Source organism: Crinia signifera, chromosome 1, assembly GCF_055691185.1.
Source record: "Crinia signifera chromosome 1, ASM5569118v1, whole genome shotgun sequence".
Lineage (NCBI taxonomy): Eukaryota > Metazoa > Chordata > Amphibia > Anura > Myobatrachidae > Crinia > Crinia signifera.
In genome coordinates this window covers 188,373,135-188,393,924 of record NC_139217.1, presented here as the reverse complement: position 1 = coordinate 188,393,924, position 20,790 = coordinate 188,373,135, and the positions used below count along the sequence as shown (strand labels likewise).

The 20,790-nt window shown below is 41.1% G+C and overlaps 1 protein-coding gene across 1 annotated transcript; it reads right to left on the bottom strand.

The window, feature by feature from the left end:
* Nucleotides 1–1,091: 1,091 nt before the first annotated feature.
* LOC146065567 (alcohol dehydrogenase 1-like) lies at nt 1,092–20,520 on the bottom strand. The gene is made up of 9 exons (XM_083179053.1): nt 20,417–20,520; nt 13,397–13,498; nt 11,681–11,822; nt 9,376–9,463; nt 5,771–5,990; nt 5,057–5,317; nt 4,412–4,547; nt 3,366–3,504; nt 1,092–1,358 (listed from the first exon to the last, which is right to left on the bottom strand). The coding sequence occupies exons 1-9, from the start codon at nt 20,432–20,434 to the stop codon at nt 1,304–1,306; spliced, it is 1,161 nt and encodes a 386-aa protein (XP_083035179.1). The 5' UTR covers nt 20,435–20,520; the 3' UTR covers nt 1,092–1,303.
* Nucleotides 20,521–20,790: the final 270 nt, after the last annotated feature.

Here is a 20,790-nt window from a genome sequence, read left to right as displayed (position 1 = left end):
TCACATTTGTCTGTCTACCCCTCCCCTTTAGAGTCTAGACTGTAAGCACTCACTAGCAAGACGCTCTCCCCGATCTGCTTTTTTGTTCTCTTACTTAAGGCCCGTACACACTGGGCGATTTTGAGCTGAAAGCAGCTCCATTTTCTTGTTTGAGCGCCTTTCAGCTCAAAAGCTGCCCAGTGTGCATGGCCTGGCGATGAGCAGTGCATGCTAATGTGCGCTCCTGCATCATCACCGGCCCCCTGCTGCTCATATGCTGTTAATACCAACAGATGAGTGGCGGGGTGGTTGGCTTTCCATAGCATCTTGCTATGGAAAGCTGCCCACCCCTTGAAAATCACTTGGACAAGAGACGATCGTTCAGTGTATATACACTGAGCGATTTTCAGCCAAGCATCTTTCAGCATCATCTACTCTAGTCTAGGGTGGCCAATCCCGGGATCGGGATTGGCGGGATCCCGGGATATGGCCTCAAAAAGTCTGGGATTTCGGGATTAGACTGCGCATGCGCAGTCTAATGCCGGGCAGTGTCTGAGCACTTGCTCAGACGCTGCCTGGGTGTTGCCGAATTCTGACCCCTGTGTGCGGCCTGCGTAGCGTGACAGTAGAGGTCATGCTACGCTGGTCACACCGCCCACTCTGATGCAGCCTTCTCCTGTGCCGGCCTCCTTCCACTCTCCTCCACACGCCCGCCTCTGCTCCTCTGCCTGCCCGCCTGCCTCCTTTCCGGGCCTGCCTCTTCTCCGGCTGCTGTGCTGTCTGCTAAGGAGGAGGTTCTGGAGCCTGGAGGCACCGTGCACCTCCGAACCCACTCCACTCCCGGCCGCCCGCCCGCTAATGTACCCCAGGTGTGGGGGTGGGTATGAGACATGCCTGACACAATTAGGGATGCCAATCCCGGGATCCCGGATATCCCGGGATTGAGCATTTTTCAATCCCGGATCCCGGGATTGAAAAAATGCCCCGGATTGGCATCCCTACTCTAGTCTATACTGCCTACAGTGGCACCTAGCATGGTGTTTTCCTTACTTTGTCTTGGACCACTTCTATCACACCTCAACTCCCCAAATGACATACAGTAAGCATTGCAGTTAAGGCAAAAGAATATATTTTATTATACTGTAAGTAAATGAAAGTACAGTACATTTAAAATCTTAAAAGCAAATTATTTATGATTATTTGAAAAAAATCCCAAAAGCAAGGACAGAAACTACAAAAGCAAATACAAGAGATCTAAGAAAAACGCAGAATTGGTGCAGGCGTTACATTCAAATGAAGCAAGATTGTCATCATTGACAGGTGATTAGCATTCCTTGCCAGGTGATTTCTGTTGTGCGATTACCAGAACTGTACGGATACTGTAGAGAGAAGAAAAACATTTTTTAAAAGTAATTCAAAGGTTAAATCACTCAAAAATTATAATAATAGTAAAATATTGTAATTGACTTAAAGAAGGGCTGATGGCCGTTGATTGTCTTTTTAAACATTATAGGGGAGTGAATAAGCCATTTCTGTATTTTTTTATAAGAGATTTGACTACTCTATGCAGCCTAAACCCACCCGCTCCTTCCCAGATTCCTTGGGTTTTTTGTAGAGTGTACAGTGTATTGTTATAATTATGTTTCACAGTGATGTGGCTTTGTCTGTAATTGTAAAATTAAATAATAACCTTCCACTCAAATAAGTATGTGCAATCATATTCAGCATTCAATTACATTGTAGAGTACAGTTTTAATAATTTCACAAACCTTGAAATAATTTGATGACAGGACATTACTCTATATACTGTATGCTATATTCTGGTGCACTAAGAAATAATCAGCTGCTGACTTTATGTGTCTACTTAAGATCAGACAACAAAAGCAAAGGCTGCACTTGTTTTTTTGGGGCTCAATTTTATACATAAAGTTGGGTACACACGGGAGTGACCACCAGTTGTTCCAACTTTACTCACAAATTTCCTTTGCGTTCAAAACCAACCTAATTGAGCATACACACTCTGTAATCTTGCAAACGCTCAAATAATATTTGATATCGTTTGGATGCTAGTGATATATCATTGCTCCTCTATACACTAGAACAACCTCCAGGCCACTGCATTCTAGGGAGTGGCATGAAGGTGATATCAAATCAGTCCAACATATGCTATTGTTTGTTGTCCAGTTTGCTGTACACACTGCACGATAGGCACATAATCACTAGAAAAGAATAAAAGTCCCGTTATACCCATCACTGCTTTGCGCTGTAACCTTTACTTGCACTTGTAATATCTATAAGTAAGAGGGGCAGATTTATTAAGCTTGGAGAAGAGATAAACTGGAGATAAAGCAGAGAAAAGGTAAAAGGAGATAAAGCACCAGCCAATCAACTCCCAACTGTCTTTTTCAAACACAGTTGATTGGCTGGTGCTTTATCTCCTTTTACCTTTTCTCTGCTTTATCTCAAGTTTATCTCTTCTCCAAGCTTAATAAATCTGCCCCTAACTCCTCCTTCCCTCTTTTAGGGGATTTAAGTGTTTTTGCAAGCCAATGACGCTTGATGGAGCAATTCTAGTGTTGCTCTGTTCGGGCACTCAAAACGGCTTATGCTGACATTCTGTTCCGTTTTGACAATGTGGTAACTAGTTTCTACACCTACAGTATGGTGTGGTTAGGACAAGAGGTACTGTATATGAGAATAAGGGTTTTTTCAATGCAAAATATGCAAATATAGGTTTGGGCTACGATTTACTATTATATCTGTTGCTATAGAAGAGTATAATTTTTATGTTATTATATATTTTAGTGATAAAAAGGTACGTTGCTCCACAGCTATGTATTACTCTGTACAATAATAGGATTATGAATATATGGGACACATTGTTTTGTAGTGAAGAAGGGGCTTTGGCACAGATTTTTTTTATAATTGTTAATTATACTTTTAAAACCACTCTGGGTAGATGATGGACAACAATAGAGATGAAGTAGAGAAGAAATAGGTATTGTTTATGACAATTTAAAGCGTGAAATAAAAATATGTTTTCTCAGCACTCAAAGACGATTTATCAAGTAAGGCTGTAAAAACGTTATTGATCTCAGTGATAAAGGGTCAGATGCACTAAGCTTCAAAAGTGATACAATAGAGAGTGATAAACAGCCAGCCAATCAGCTCCTACCTGGCATGTCACAGGCTGTGTTTGAAAAATGTCAGGCAGGAGCCGATTGGCTGGATGTTTATCACTCTCCATTTTATCACTTTTGAAGTTTAGTGCATCTGGCCCAAAGCTTATAAAAATAGTCTTTAATTCAAAACTTAATCTAACTCAGATCATCAGACAATTAACAGTGTATCGCAGTAGGATAAGTAATCTTCATCAAACTGCTTACGTTTTTCCATTTCTCATCAGATCAAATCCCTCATTTATCTTTTCTAATGGGAGTCTGTATGACACAATGTCATTAAGGTCAAATTTCCCAACCATGTTTTCCTGTACCAAACAAGGGAAGTCCAGAGGTGCCTTATAGTCTACAAAAAGAAAAAAATATGTTATTTTCTTTATAATACACATAAACTGATACACTATGACAAAAATATGGGTCTAGGGAATTCAATGTAAAACATATATATTCAGTAGTGTCCAAAACATCATTAGGTTTTATATGTTGCAATAACATCTGAGGTATACAGAGGAATGCATGTTCTATAGCCACTGACTTGTAAAAGCTAAGGTATGAGATAGGCATCCTCAAAGTGTGAAGACATATTGGTTTATGTGTCCTTTGAAGATCTGTGAAGGTATCCTAAACTAGCCATACACTTGTGCAATTTGGCCAATTTCCATCTGATTCTGACGGATCGGACCAAAAAATCGGAGGAAAAGCGTCCAAATCGCATGTGTTTGACTTCTGATCCAGAGTTGGAGATCGGACTTGCTGCATATAAATTACAATATATCGCATCCGATTTCCCTTGAACTCCCCAGGAGCAGCCCCATCGCGAGTCCTTTTACATATGATAGATTGAATGCGATAAATCACAAGTAAAAAATAGCACATCAATTAATCGCATGGAAGCACAACCTGGGTGCTGCCGGAAGAGTTCAAGATGAGAAGATGAGACTTGAGCTTCATACAAGTCCCAGTAGTGTATAGTGGGGGGGGGGGGCTCCTTCACATCATTAATGATCCTCGCTGTCTGCTGAAAATGCAGGTCAATTTGGCTATATAGCCAATGACCTACATATTCAGCGGGTTCCAATAACGTCACTGAATGTTTCCATTTACCGATATCATTTAATGTGTACGCTCAATATCAGCGACCCACGGTCGATATTGTTAAGTATTTCAGCCATGACCATCTTCATATAGTCTGTATGTGGTTTAAGTGTTGAGCTTCAAGGGAAAAAATATGATAACTTAATTGTATACTGTACCTCCCAAAAAGCCGGATTGGATTGTGCGTCCAGTTAAAAGCCACATCACATCTAAGCTAAGTCTGTCGGTTGAATTGGGAACCCCAATTATAGTAGCAACTCCATAGGAATAATGTGTTGACTGAATCATGGATGCCTAAGAAAAAAACAAAGTTGTTTATAGAGAAGAGTCAGAGAAGAAGTGAAGCATAGAGCATTATTATTGTATATGTCCTTGTTTTGAAGAGGCTGTACTCCTCATTGCATCTTAGGGCACAAACACGCTCGCCATTTTTCAATGGGGGGGGGGCTGTAATACCAGCTGATAGACTGCTAATATCAGCCCTCACCACTCATCGCCGCCCATACCCACTTGGAGATTTCTAGCCCAAAACAGGAAAAGTGAGCTACTTTGCACTAAAAATCGCCTAGTGTATAGGCCTTTAGAGATATCAAAAGACAAAAATGTATAGCATTCCTACAGAGCAATGCTATGAGGCTTGTACAACAAATGTTACTAAAATAAATCAATATAGTAAAGGCTAGAAATAAAATGTAAAAACAAATTTAATCATCTACAAAAAGCCTCTGGGAGGCGCAACGTACTCTATTATCAAATCATTGTCTGTAAGTTAACATGTTTGCCAATTAATATCATTTTCTTACCATCACATCAACTTTTCCAATGCATTCAAATCCATAGTCAGCTCCTCCATCTGTCAATTTTGTAATAACTTCATGAATGGGTTCTTTACAATCATTTGGGTTCACACATTCTGTGCACCCCAGCTCTTTAGCTTTGGCAAACTTGGTTGGGTTGATGTCTACTCCAATAATCTTTGAAGCACCAGACACTTTGCAGGCCATCACAGCTGACATGCCAATTCCACCCAAACCAAACACCACACAACTGGTGTGTGGTTTTACCTAACAGAAAAGGAAACCAATTACATTAATTGCACTTCTAGGCATATTGGAGGATTCTAATGGAATAAAAATATCAATAAATAAATAATTTGAATGTAACAATTAGTTGTTTTTTTCTTTAATTATCAATGCACTGGTAGACCTAATGCCGATTCTAGTTCTGCCCATTCTTGAACCAATCTGCCATCCCTCTAACCTCATGGCCCGGTCCCATTAAACTTACCTTGTGGCACATTCTCCTCATGGCTGACATGCCTCCATCACCAGCTGTGGGAGCCGTTGGAAGGTGTGGCTCTCACTGTATGTTGGAGACATGACGGCCATCCTGCATTATTATATCATTTTCGCTACTTTTTGTGACACATATTACTATATACTAAAGTGTATCCTGAAGTGAAGATAGACAAAATTAACCCACTATGAAATAATCAAATAAAGTGTGACCAGGCTTACTTGTGCAATGTTGATGACTGATCCATACCCAGTGGAAAATCCACAGCCAATCAGGCACACTTGATCCAGGGGAGCAGCCCTGTCAATCTTAACGCATGCAAATGCATCAACAACAGTGAATTCAGTAAATGTGCTTGAAGACATGAAGTTGTGGATCATTTTCCCATTGATAGAAAATCGGCTGGTTTTGTCAAGCATGAGTCCAGCATTTTTTCCAACACTGTAAATCAGACATTGTTTATATGCTTTTATTTTTGGTTATAATAAACATTTTATCTTCAATTTGTAAAAAAATGAAAGAATTAAACTGTAAATTACAAACTACTGAGAAATACTTAAACAACAAGGCTAGTGGGGATTTTTTTCTATACAAAATTACTTCATAATCAGGAATGTCCATAAAAGAGGTAGAATAGCCACTGTCATCATAATCATTTATTTATGGGACACTACAGACTCTCAGATGTGCCACCTCTCCTGCATTTCCTGGATTTTCCCTGAATTGGTGGCAACCCTCCAGGACGTTTTTGCAGTCTCCCGGATTCCAGGATTCTCCTGGAAACCAGGTGACTTTGAAGCCTTCCTCCACAGCCTCCCAACTGAGTGTGCACACTGTCAGGGGCGTAGGGAGGGTGGTTCCAATGGAGCGCAAGCTCTGGGTGCCAGAAAGGTCACAGGGCATGCACAGTGTGTCTCCAGCACTTACGAGTTGCTGCCCGCCCCACAGCTCCCTCCACCTCCAGAAATATTTAAACTGGGCCGTGGGAGAAGAGAGGACGGAGAAGCACTGTGCGGCCAACAGCTGAGGATGCTGCAGCAGCGCTTCCTCCCCAGATAAACCAGCTGCTACTGTGTATCAGTCCCACGGGACCTCTACCGTCTGTGCTAACAGCTGAGGTAATGGTGAGGCCAGTGTGGAGGGGGGATTTGTGTGTGTGGACGGTCAGTGTTTGGGGCAGATATGCATGTCAGAGAAGTGAGGGGGTGGGGGAGGTTGCGTGTCAGGATGAGGGGAGGATGTATGAGGTAACTCTGTGTGGGAGTTGTCATTAGGGGAAATGTGTTATTAAAAGTAACAATAGGGACTTCAGTACATATCTGTATTAGAGGCCACAGCCACTTTTTCAAAGAGGCCATGCCTGTTTTACAAAACCACACCCACTTTTCCAGTAGAGCGTGCATGAGGCTGAGAATCTCCAGGAATCGAAGATGCCTGAGGTGGCAACCCTAGATGTGACATATGAATATCACAAAATAATATTAAAATTAATACATTTTAGCATAAATCAAATATGTGGATAGTATGCATCCTCTCTCCATATTCAGCAAGTTTTAAAAAAAAACAGATCAGTGTCCCTGCGAAAATTTCTTTCATCTTTTAGCACACAAAGGAGTACTTTGGTCCGTCGAGTGGCCTTTAGTTGTGAGTGGTGGTACTTCACCCCATAGAGCTGAGGTGTAGTTAGCTATATACAGGTATATAGTTGTTTATAACAGAAAATAAATAATAAAAAACATTTAAAAAAAACAATTGGGTGCAAAATATAACTATGTCAGTAGGTAATATATTATTGTACAATTATTTTTGCTTAAACACAATAAATTCAGTCACACTGAAATAAGCTACTTATTTATAATGCAGCTTCAATATAGTGTTCTGGAAGACTATTAGAAGTTACCAAAGAATAATTTGATAGAGAACACTTAATATAAATAAGTGTTACTTATTTTATTATCACGTACTGTAAGTAATAAAAATTCATTTCAAAACTTCCTTTAAAGCATAATTGTGGCTATGTCACTTCACAATAAATGAGGTAACACTTATTAATACTAAGCGCGCTCTAATAAATTCTTCTTTAATATAAAAAAAATGTACCTGCAAACATGGATTTTTGATTGGTGGGCTGCTTCTGCAACCCAATTAGGTGAGCTGCATGGTCAGATGAGCTGCAGTGAACAAAATTGCTAGCATCTTAGCTGACTGAATAGTGGTGGGTATCAGAAGATGCTCACTAATCAGAGATCCCTGTGTGCTGGTAATTCTATTGTAAACATTTATCTATGAGACACAGGCCCTGGGCATAGGTTATATAAATTAATTCCTAGGATACATTGGTTCTGGATGGTTCCCAAACATAACCGTAATGCTTGGAGGTGAGAAATGAAATGGGCACTGGCAATATGAGTATAGATGGCAGTATTGAGCAATGGATTCTGTGTGGTGCATGAAGGATCTTCACACACAAGGAAGAAAAAGGAGATGTGACTACACCTAATGACTTCCAAGTGGAAACCATTCCAGAAAGGACTAAGGCCAGATGAGTATATCCAGCCGAGTTGCAGCTGTAAAAGCCAATCAGGCTGTATTGGCAGTCAAAGAGCCCAAGAGGTCAGTGGTAAACAGGAGGCTAGTGTCTAAACCTGCAGAAGGCAAGGAATACCACAAATCTCTGGAACTGTGCTTATGTTGCTGAGAAAAATCCAGGCCAGTAGGCCTTGATTCTGAGATGCCCAGTTGGCAGTGTCTAGTGACTTGTAAGAGGCAGGGAGAACTTTGATTAGGCCAAGAGGTGCCTTACCTGGGAGAAACAGGACTGAAACATTGTTAGACTTTGTGCTGCCTATTATAGATAAGGGGTGAATATTGAATTTATGCTGCCAGTAAAGACCCATTTCTAATTTAACGGAAACGTTGTGTGTATGACCCTGTTTAAAGCACCCAAAACAACTAACTAACAAACTAATTACTATTTGTCAGAGGGTACTAGATAAAATCTTGTCTGAAACTAGGTACACACTGTCCATTTTTTTTGATCGGGTGACAAATGGGGGATTATTATTATTATTATCATTATTATTTTTTTGCAAATTAAAAGCCCCAATATTTGTACATTATTTTTTTTTATTACTATTTTTTTAATCAGAGGCTACCGATTTTTCATGACACCCCACTGATTGTGCTTATGTCTGCCCACAAGGAGAATAACATACAGTAATTTCAGGAAGACATAGGAAACATGGGCAGATTATTGAGAATGCCCACATACTGTTCGATATCAGGAGATTGAGGCCATGATAATCAGTCTAGAGCAAGGGTGGCCAAACCTGTCCTCAAGATCTACCAACGGTGCATGTTTTCCAGGCAACCTGTGGATCTATAGTAGGAATGAATGCAGCATGTTTTAAAATGTGACAGTTAGTAATGACTACAGCTGTGCACCAGCTAGGTAACCTGGAAAACATGGACCGTTGGTATATCTCGAGGAACGGTTTGACCACCCCTGGTCTAGAGTCTAGACCAGGGCTGGGCAACACCGGCCCTCCAGATGTTAGTGAACTACACATCCCAGCATGCCTTGCATCAGTTTCAGCATGGCCACATAGCAAAACTAATGCAAAGCATCCTGGGATGTGTAGTTCACTAACATCTGGAGGGCCGATGTTGCCCAGCCCTGGTCTAGACGGACAGCTAAATTAGGCTAATCACCAGATTATTGGCAAATCAGCCTAATATCTATATAGTGTGTACCTATTATTGGCACTGATATTAATTAGTATTAATTTGCTGTTTGTAATTTTTTTTTAAGTAAAAATATCCTTACTCATTTTTTTCACAGAAGTTGCTGCCTTCATGCAGACAGGCTTTACACTTCAAACACATCGGGCTACACAATGGGATGACATGATCTCCTAAAGAACAAGAAGAAATATGCAGGTGTAGTGATCAGTCTCACGATAATGTGAATATATTTGTTAATACACAATCAAAAACTATAAGAATAGTGCGGCAGAGGTATTAAGCCTGGTGAAGAGATCAAGTCAGACAAAGGTGATATCCCACCAGCCAATCAACTACTTACTGTCATTTTTCAAACATAGCTGATTGGCTTGTGTGTTATCACCTTTTTTATCTCTACTTTATCTCCACTTTATCTCTTCACCAGGCTTAATATATCTGCCCCAATATCTTTAATCTTTACTGTAGGGACAACACTACTAATTTTAATAAAAATGTATAGTCCCAATGATTATATAGAGAAGGTAATTGTAGCTATACATGGATGTTCAATATAATTATAATTATAATATAATTACAATATAATTATCATTATAATGTCAATATGAGAATTTCAATATAGTCAATGTCAGCATTGGACATTTCAACATATTCATATTGATGATATGTTGACAAAAATAAATTGATGATGTTAATTTTTTTCCGTCATTCCGAAGCATTTGACTAATTGTAAAGCTACCCCTAATGATAGGTCTAATGGTGACGCTAATCCATATGGTAGCCCTAACATTAACCTATTGAAAATCCTATGCATAGTGGAAATGTTGGTAACATGGCATTTTGCAGCTGTTGGCATTATGAAAATGTCAACATTCTTCTGTCAACATTGTGGATGTTGACATTGTGGATGGAGACATTCTCACTTTATATTCTACGCAAAATGAAAGCTAAATCCTCATGCATGTGTTCAATAGAGACCTGGGCTACTAGCCAAGGATTAAAAACAGAAGAAAGGGATTTGTCCACACAATTAATTGAATGACAACCTATTTTGTCCATTGTATTGGATATAATACATAACGTAAATATAAAAGATATGAAGATAATTTAGGTAAACACAAGGCTTATTGTATTATGGCAGTAGACAGGAGAATCAGATGAATGCAAGGGGGAAAACAAAGTAATTGGGGAAACACCCAGAGGTAATTTAAGAACATAAGAATGTTGGGGGAACATCAGGACATATACAGATTGGCAAAATTAAAGGAGTCAAACAAATACAGGTGGAAAATAAAAGATACAGGAGAGAACGCAGATGACAGGAAAGATACAAGTGTCACATAAAAATTGAATACCAGAAAAATATTGCAAATCTGATATGAGATAAAAATATTTGGGGTCAATACAGAGGACAGACAAGAAAAACGGAGTTAATTAGGGGAGTTCAAAATGTCCCTCCGCAGTGACTGTGTGCTAATCAAGTCTCAGAGAATTTGTGCTAATTAATATGTATATATTATAACTGATGTAACAGAAAGTGCAATATTGGAAAATATGGTCTCAATGGCCCTTATTCTGATCGGTGCGGATATATCCGCGTGCGTTCGGGCCGCCGATGTTTTGTGTCTGCGCATGTGCAGAGGCGTCTCTGCGCATGTGCGAGCGGGGCGTACGGCCAAATCCCGCATGAAATGTGGACACTACGAACAGGGGGTGGAGAGGGGCGTGAAGGGCTATTTGGGCTCATTACCATATGCATACACCCCGCGTTTCATGGGAGTTCCCATGAAAACGCTGGGCGTACGTATGGTAATGCGGCCGTGACGCACGTGTAGGGGGCGGACATATGACATCGCCGGATGTCAGCTGCCCGCCCAGATCCCTGCTTTTGCACGGAAAAATGTCCGTGTGGTCTGAGGTTGCGGGTGCAGGTGGAGCATTCGGTCCTGCATTCGATGGTCTGCGACCATCGAATGATGGGGGAGGTTCCCTTAGATGGAGGAGGCGTATTCCGTGTAAAATACACGTGCGGTCCGTTCGGCCAGCTTCTTACCGCATACGGACGGAGTTGGCGATCCGTATGGAAGGCGGGGTTTCGCACGCACGGTCCTGGCCGCATAATCGGCTCCGGCCGCACCGATCAGAATAAGGGCCAATGTGCCATAACAATAAAGTGAAATCCATTAGTTCTATCCATATAAAGAAAACTAGAAAGTGTGTATGTAATACATTCATCTATGCATGTGAATAATTTAGTTTCACATCCAGTTGTACGACGTGTGGGGAGCTATTAAGTCAATGTTTCAGTTAAAAGACTGAAAGCTACCTGCAAAGTTACTTCTTCTTATATTTCTGCATTATTAACATAAAAAATATTTCTTAAAATTTACCTGGATGAAATTTAGTCACTCCTTCTCCAACACTCTCAATAATTCCAGCTCCTTCATGTCCCAAAATAATGGGAAATTTTATACCAGCCATTCCACCTCCCAAGGCATGGTCATCAGTGTGGCAGATTCCACTGGCATAAATCTGGTATTAAATACATTGACAAATGTAATCAAAACATATTTGGTTATATTCATGTTAGAACAAAAGTACAGTATAATAGTTTAACTAGATTGATGAGTATCGTGGTCTGATCCTTCTTTACAGTTGGGAGCAAAACAAATAAAATCTAAGCAAATGGGGGTGTGGCCTCATGGGTAGGGATGTGGCTTTATGGACCAAACACTCATTTTTGTCATTACAGGGTTGTACTCGGAGAACACTCTGTCTGCAGTGCAGGCTCATACACTGTGACAGAAGGGGTACCGGGTGGCTCCCCAACAGTCGGGAGTCCGACTTCAGAATCCCGACTGCTCCCTCGTGGGGGTCTACGACCCCCATAGAGGGAGAATAAAATAGGTGGCGAGCGCAGCGAGCCCACAAGGGGCTTCATTGCACTCCCCACGCTGTGCAGTCGGGATTCCTGACGTCGGAGTACTGACTGTTACTGAGTATTATACCACACCCGACAGAAGATGGATGCCACAAGTAATGTTACATTGCAGCACCTGGCTCCTGTCACTGAGTCAGCACTTTGGTGCCACTGCTGGACAGGTGACAACTGGGTACTTCCCACGCACACTCCTAGTGACACCACTGACCAAAATGATGTGCTGTGATAGCGAAATGCAAGCATCTATTGATGGTTGTCAGCTATGTAATAGATGACCATGGGACTGATGGTCATCCCTGTTCTTTGTGGGTGTCCGGGGTGGAGCTATACTCCGTGTCTAGACATCCAGACATCTTGTAAAAAACAAAAATATTTTGTTATGCTGTGCCATTGGAGGAAAACCATCTGGTTCTCCCCTATCGATGGCAAAAGTATCTGACATCAGCAGTAAACCACCATTTTGAATCATGGATGGTCAGAATCAGTGTGTGTGTTTGTTTTATTATATGTTGTGTTTTATGTTCAATTCACTTATATATGTACTAGTAAGCCCGCCCTAAGCAAATGCTTCGAAAAGCTAGTCTGCTACCTTGTGATTACCTCTGTTAATTGTTAAATATGTATAATTATTGTAGCATTCAAATGAAATTAAATACACACGCACACATTAAATTAGACACTTCTGTTGTGTTTCAAAACTTCTATCATAAAATGAAATATGTATAATTATATATTTTGTTATATATATTCTAGACACACTTGCAGAATTGAGGGCCTTATTCTGGTTCACTCGTCTGGCAAATCCCTTCTTAGATGGACAAAACCATGTGCACTGCAGGTGGGGTAGATGTAACTTGTGCAGAGAGAATTAGATTTGGGTGGGGTTTTACTTCAAAGTGAGATCTATATTTCAGTGTAAAAATAAAGCAGTCACTATTTTCCCTGCACAGAAACAAAATCACTCACCCAAATCTAATTCTCTGTGCACATTTTACATCTGCCCCCCTGCAGTGCACATGGTTTTGTCCATCGAAGAAGGAATTTGCCAGAAGGAGTGAACCTTTATCATTTCTAAACCATCCAGTAACATTAACAAACTGCATATAGAAAGGTGTTTATATTTGTTTTGGAAAATAATATAATAATGAGAGTAAAAATAGTTTACCTTGATGCGGATTTCATTGGCTTTGGGTGGTGCCACATCAATTTGCTCAATGACAAATGGCTTTTTGAATTCATAGGCAACTGCAGCCCTGCACTTGATAATCTAGAACAAAGTATGCAATAATGTTTGTAATCAATATGCAGTACTGAGGGAAGATCGCTCTTACAAATATGAGTGATATTACTTTACAGAGGGCTACTGGAATTCATACAATAGACTTTACATATCAAGACAGAGACATTTAGCAATTGGCAAAACAACAAATATTACTTAGTGTTCATTGTTAACTTAAGAGGTATAGAAAACTAGTATTAAAATGTGTCAATGTGCTGTTTATCAGAAAAATAAACACAATGATGGGATGGTGTCAGGGGCAGGACCTTTAAAATACAAATACACTTTGATGTTTACAACTTTTTGGCCTGAAAAGAATGGCGTAAAGCTACAGAATTTCCGCAATGCACAAGTTTCCTTTAGTTGTTGTAAAAAGAGATTGAAATATGCATATCTCTTCTGTACGTGCTGTATCCTGAGCTGACCTCCTCGAGTGAGTGTGCCAGCCAGAGATATCCATAACAAAGTAAAGCTTTGCTGCTCCACCCTTCTTTCCGAGTTCTTGTTTCCATGCCTGGTCTAACAGTAAATCTGGCACAAGATTGCACACTGTACAAAAGGTTTCTTGTTTCTGTATGTGTGGTAAATAGCTTCCATTTCATGCAGCTGAAAGATGAAAACTGTATGTTGGCTGTTGTCAAGAGCTCTCGACAAGCTTTGTAAACATTTTGGGGAAGAATGGCATACATTTAACAAAATTAAGAACTTAACATGTATATGATGTTAGGCTTTACCACCAGAAAGTATTTTCTTTTACAAAATAAGCATACATAATTCACCCAGACCCTCCAAGCATCCCCCGCGGTGTGCGAGTAACTCAACGCATACACAGATAAGACTCCTCGTTCTAAGCCCGGAAGGCCTATCATTGCAAAGGACAGCTGTATTCTCCAGAGCTATCCTTGGCTAAAATCTTCATGCATTCGCAGTTAGTGATTGCCGATATGCATGTGGAGTGCGGTGGGATGTGTAGCCAACAAAATGCCATGCTTGCTGAATCCCGCACTTGTGGTCTGGCGTTTATAGGTTAGAACATTTTAAATAGTGTTTCTTTTTGTGGCTGTAGACATTGTAGGGAATAGCAGATGGAGGGCTTAAGTCTATGCAGTGGAAACATAGTATTATAGGCGGTATGTCAGGATGCACATATCAAATATATAGGAGAAGGCTCACCTAGAGGGAAGGACTAAGGTAGTAGCATATTACATGTGTGGATTCAAAGATCAACAATGAATAGTAAACAGGTTAAAAATAGGTTAAATACCTAGTGTTGACATGCACAGGTCAACAGGGTCAAAAGGTTGACGGGGTGAAATGTCAACATGGTAAATTTAGGCAGTCATGTACCCTCATTGGTTCACTCGTTGCTTGCCACAGGCTGAGGTGTCTTTCTCATCTACTTATGCACTCGCCACATTCTACTATTCCTAATCAAAGTGTATAGTAAATCAAGCCAAAGTTGAAAAACATGAAATCCCCCCCCCCCCAAAAAAAAGTGTCGACCATACTTGTGTCGGCAATTGTCATGTTGACTGTTTACTGTTTATATGTTATCCGACTATATCGACCTAGTACCTGTTGACCTAATGCATGTCATTTATATCTTATCGACCATTTGACACTGTTGAAATGTGTAATATATCAAACAGTAATACATCATACCTCCCAACTTCTGTGCTGATGAAATAGGGACACTCGCGCGGGCCCGAAAAGGGGGCGGGGTGTATGCAAAGGAGGGTGCGGCTTATGCTAATTAGCCGCAACCTCATTTTCATACGAGAATAGACACTGTGCGCATGTGCACTGCGTCTCTTCTATTAGATTGGGGGGTCTCCCAACTGCCACCCCCCGCAGCGGGACAATGCCTGCCGCGGGTGGGACAGCGGGACAGGACCCGAAAATCGGGACTGTCCCGCTGTAATCGTGACAGTTGGGAGGTATGATACATTCTTGTACAAAAAGCAACTAATAATCAATTAGGCATCTGTTAAAGCATTCCACTGTAATATTCTTTTAAAATAACATGGTACATTTACATACTGTACCACCATAGGCGTGCGCAAGGGGGGTGCCGGGGGTGCACAGGCACCTCCTAATCATAGCTGAGGGATGGGGCTTTCCAACGAGCCCAGCCCCGTGTCTCTAGCCCCCTGGGAACCGGAGATGCTGCCAGGCAAAGCTGGAACGTTTTCCCTATAGAATAACATGGGACCCACTAATTCCGACCCCCACCCAGTTCAATGGCTGCCAGTTCCCCCTTCGGTATCACTGAAGCTCGAGGTTGATTTCAGTCGAACCCAAATCGCTGGGCCTTCAATCTGATACCAGGCGGATCCATATGGATTATTTGATTCCAGGGATATTGAGGTTAAACCGTTTTTTTTTTGTATGTGTGTGTGTGTGTGTATACTATGTGTGCGGGCGGGCATTTGCCCCTGGGCACTTGGGGTACAAGTGTCCCGTGCCCGCCACAGCCTCCTTCCCTTTTGAACGGCTGACCAGATGCTGCCTGCCGCTGACAGGTAAAGTAGCTTCAGTGTGCGGCGTGCAGCATCCGGCCAGCGGCTCAAAAGGGAAGGAGGCTGCGGCTCCGGTGGGCATCTTATAAGAAGAGTGCACAGCGCTACCCGGAAGTGCGGATTCACGGGAGCGCTGGTGTGCAATGCGCACCCCCAGCAATGAGCATGAAACTCCCCTTGTCAACGAGCATTTAACCACCCCCTTCCCAGGGAGCATGTGACTCCTGGCAAAGAACATTTCACATCCCCCCCATGGCATAATCTGTAATGGCCATCACAGTCTGAGGCGTAACGTGTAATGGGCATCATGGTGTGAGGCGTAACATGTAATGGGAATTACACGTACAACGTGTAATGGGCATTATGGAATGTGGTATACTATGTAATGGCTGTGTGATGTGTAATATGCATGTAAGTATGTGTTAATTTTTGGCGCGCGCCTTCGACGTGCACAGTCCCTATTGTCCCTGTTTTAATAATATTTTTTTTAAGCCCTAACATAATTTGTAATGGGCATTACGGTGTGTGGCATGTGTGATGGGCATTATTGTGCGTGACATTATGTCTAGTGTGTTTCATTATGTGTAATAATAGGAGATGATGAACACGCCCAGTAGATAGTGATGGACACGCCCCCTCCAATGGTGCACCCCCTAATAAAATGGGCTGCGCACGCCTATGTGTACCACCCCTAATTGCAGTAACTGACTTTGGTACAAAGCAAGTTACTACTAAAGTTCACAACAGGTCCTAGTCAAGAAATTTATGGTAACTGTGCTCCCTTCTGAAAAGTCCTTAATAATGGCATCATTCTCTGACAGTAGGGTTCTGGACATTTATCCAGATTGCCTTATAAAAGAAGCAGCACACTTGCACCAGTCACTCATCCTTGTTCTGTTATGTCCATTTTGGTCTATCTGCTTCTCTCTATTCTTCTACTTCTCTGGCATTATAATGTCATGTCAGTGATGGTGGAAGTAGTGGCTGATGCCGGGAGTAGTATTTATTAATTAGCGGGCAAACTCTGCATACTAAGCTCCAAACTATCCTGGGAATAATGCTGATTATAGGAATTTCCTTCTCTGACTATACTACTATGTTTGTTAGTTTTAAATCCCCTGTCCCTTAATTTTTATTTCCTGACTGGTGCTTAGATAGTAACATCTTGTTTCCTTTGTACAGTACTTCTTGTATATCTGTAGTTTGATTGACATCTTGCAGGGTTAGGGAGCAGACGGACATGATTGGTTCTATACATAAAGATACTGTAGTGTGTCACAGTCAATCAAATACCAAATTGCATAAATTTTAAACCAAATTGCATTATATTGCTATATAGGGGGTTACGATGAAAATAAGAACATTTTGACGCAGTAAAGTGGAAGTAGAAAGAGGGAAGAAAAGGAAAGACATATTACATTAGAAAGTGGGCTGTTGGGACTTGTTGGATGGAGTTAAAGCAATGGGTTAAAATATACTGTATATGAATGGTAGCATGACCACAGCCTGTTGCTGGAGTGGATGCAAGAATTGTAATTCCTGGTCACCAATTTCATATTATAATACAATAGCCAGCAATATATGGGTATGGATCATTAGGTCACCACAATGTTGGTCGACAGTCATTAGGTTGACACCATTGGGTCGACATGCATTTAGATCGACAGGAGTCTAGGTTGACATACATGAAGGTTGACATTAATCTGGGTCGACATGGGTTAGGTAGACAGGGTCATTAGGTCGACAGGGTCATTAGGTTGAAATGATTTAGGTCGACAGTCAAAAGGTTGACATGGTTTTTTTTAAAAATGTATCCAGAATGTCGACACAGTCAACATGGACACTGAAATGTAGCACCGTGTCCCCTCGCATGGCTCGCCATGCTTCGGGCACACTATTTAATACTCCCACCACACCCTAGTGGATGGTAGGCCATGAAATAGCGCCTGTCGGCACATGTCGGCTCTAATAAAATGAGGAAAACCCCATGTCGACCTTTTACCTGTCGACCTAACCCATGTCAACCTAAAGACCCTGTCGATCTAATGACCCTATCCACCTAAGTCTGAAATAACGGAACCTTATATATTTACATATTCTTATACATGGGGATATAAAAAAACATCTGTCATCTCATGAGAATGACATTATTTATATTGTAACATCTCCAGAAATTAAATCAAGCGACAAAAATTTATGTATTAAGCAATTTGTGCCATAACTGCTATTATAGATATTAATCAGTTACACCCATACTTGTATAACAGTTAAATTACATGCAACATACAGTATTATATATGCCTTATGGCTATTGCATATGCTACATGAAAGTTATTTTCATAGTTCCATTTAATTAGTTTAGTTGGTACTCTTTACCTAGCACGGTGCCCATCGCGGTCATCGCGGGCATTGAATGCACTAAAAAATCGGGTGCGACGCGACCGACGCGATGCCCGCGATTTCCCATAGGGAACAATGTTAAATTTCTCAATTGACCCGATTTTACTGTTCAATGCCTCAATTGACACGATTTTTCCATAAATGGCCCACAGAGGCCAAATAGCCACCCTGAAGTGTGAAATGGCCCCCACAATTGTTAACGCCACCCCACGATCAACGTGAACCCGAAGCGTGGCGAGCGCAGCGAGCCCGCGAGGGGCGGCGGTACGCGTCCTATGACCTTTTCATACCCCCACTATCCTTGTCGGTGTGGAGTTAAGAATAGAATAGTGTGGCGAGCGCAGCGAGCCACCGAGCCCGAAGCGTGGATACCTGTGAAGCCCGCGAAGGGACGCGTTTACCTGTGAAGGTATCCGCGTCCGCTCGCCACGCTTCGCGCTCGCCACACTATTCTATTCTCAACTCCACGCCGACGTGGATAGTGGGGGTATGAAAAGGTCGTAGGACGCGTACCGCAGCCCCTCGCGGGCTCGCTGCGCTCGCCACGCTTCGGGTTGACGTTGATCGTGGGGTGGCGTTAACAATTTTGGGGGCCATTTCACACTTCAGGGTCGCTATTTGCCCTCTGTGGGCCATTTAACATTGTTTCCTATGGAAAAATCATGTCAATTGAGGCATTGAACAGTAAAATCGGGTCAATTGAGAAATTTAACATTGTTCCCTATGGGAAATCGCGGGCATCGCGTCGGTCGCGTCGCACCCGATTTTTAGTGCATTCAATGCCCGCGATGCCCGCAATTTTTTTAACTGCGATGCCCACAATCAAAATCGTGGGCGCCGTGCTAGGTAAAGAGTACCGTTTAGTTTATCCATTAATAGGTCATTTAGCGCTATTGCACAGGTTCTCAAGCTTGGTCCATGGGACCCCACACAGTGCAGGTTTTGTAGGTCTCCTCACGGAATTACAAGTGAAATAATTAGCTGCACCTGTGGATCTTTTAAAATGTGTCAATGAGTAATGAATGCACCTGCCGGGTGACCTGGAGAACGTGAACTGTTTGGGGTCCTGAGGACCGAGTTTGAGAACTCCTGCGCTATTGTATGCATTGACTTCTTAACATGAATCACTTTTTATGTGTCTACATGTTATAAACTGCAATTACTACTTTGCTATCAAAGTATGTACACAGCTTTAGATTGTGAATAAAAAGACAGTAAAAAGAAAGAGTTGAATATTAGATTAAAACATTTATATATATACTGTGTTCTGTGATATTTATTTACACACTACTGTATAAAGTGTATATTTTGATCATATTTTAATATCTACATTTTGAAAGATTTATAGAACATCAAAACTCAAAATGAAACTTGGATGAATATTTATCAAATACCACAAATGCAATACAATGCAGAAACCATTGCCTCAGAGGCGTTCTGTCTGAATGTTTAGTTGTGGAATTTGTATCACCAAAACATTGTTTATTGCACATTGTTGTATATGTGGATGGTCATTTCACACAGCACAAAAATTAATGCTCATGCAAAATTCGGATAAATATGGTTAATAAAAAACATTAACCCTTTGGATGCTAACATCCCTGTGAGAGATGTTTAAAATATCCACTAAAATGCCAGCGTCGCTCACATTTGTTATATAAATTCAAATAAAAAATGTTGTGTAAAAAAAAGATTATATTACCTACATAAGGTAAACAATTTTCTTACATAAGGTAAACATTGCCGGTCATTTTGATGAATAAAAATGTTTGCTTGCCAATTTTCACACCTATTTTTACAAATTCACTTGGCACTCAAAGAGTTAAACACAAATGAAGATGTCAAGTATATTTCTGCCTAGTGTTTAGTTCAATTCTAAACGGAAAATAGGTTTAGAACTATTGTAACGGCAACTTTTCCTTACACTTAAATATCTTAATCATCTAGATCATTTTGTTTAGTTGAACTCAGTGAATGTGAAACGTACCTTTCCAGCAGTTGACATTTCTGTTCAGCTATGGGTTCTATCAATGAAAAAGAAAGATGAACAGGTTTTAAATGCCTGTCAAAACCTTCTGGGTTGAGAGTGAAATACGGTCCGTTTATATAGAGGACTGTCCTTAAGTTTGAATACACCCCTTAAAGAGCCATTGCTTGTCAGCAAATATACAAATGCCCTCAGTATTCCAGAAAAACAAACAGCTTTTGGCAGTTGTGCCAAATACACAGGTTTATACAGATCCTTGATCATGCCCTCTAAGGTTGCATTTCTGCTATGATTTTAGCAAAGTCATTTGTGATCATAGGGATTTATGTGTTACGCCTATTACTGTATATTGATTCTACTTTAGTAGAGTTCTA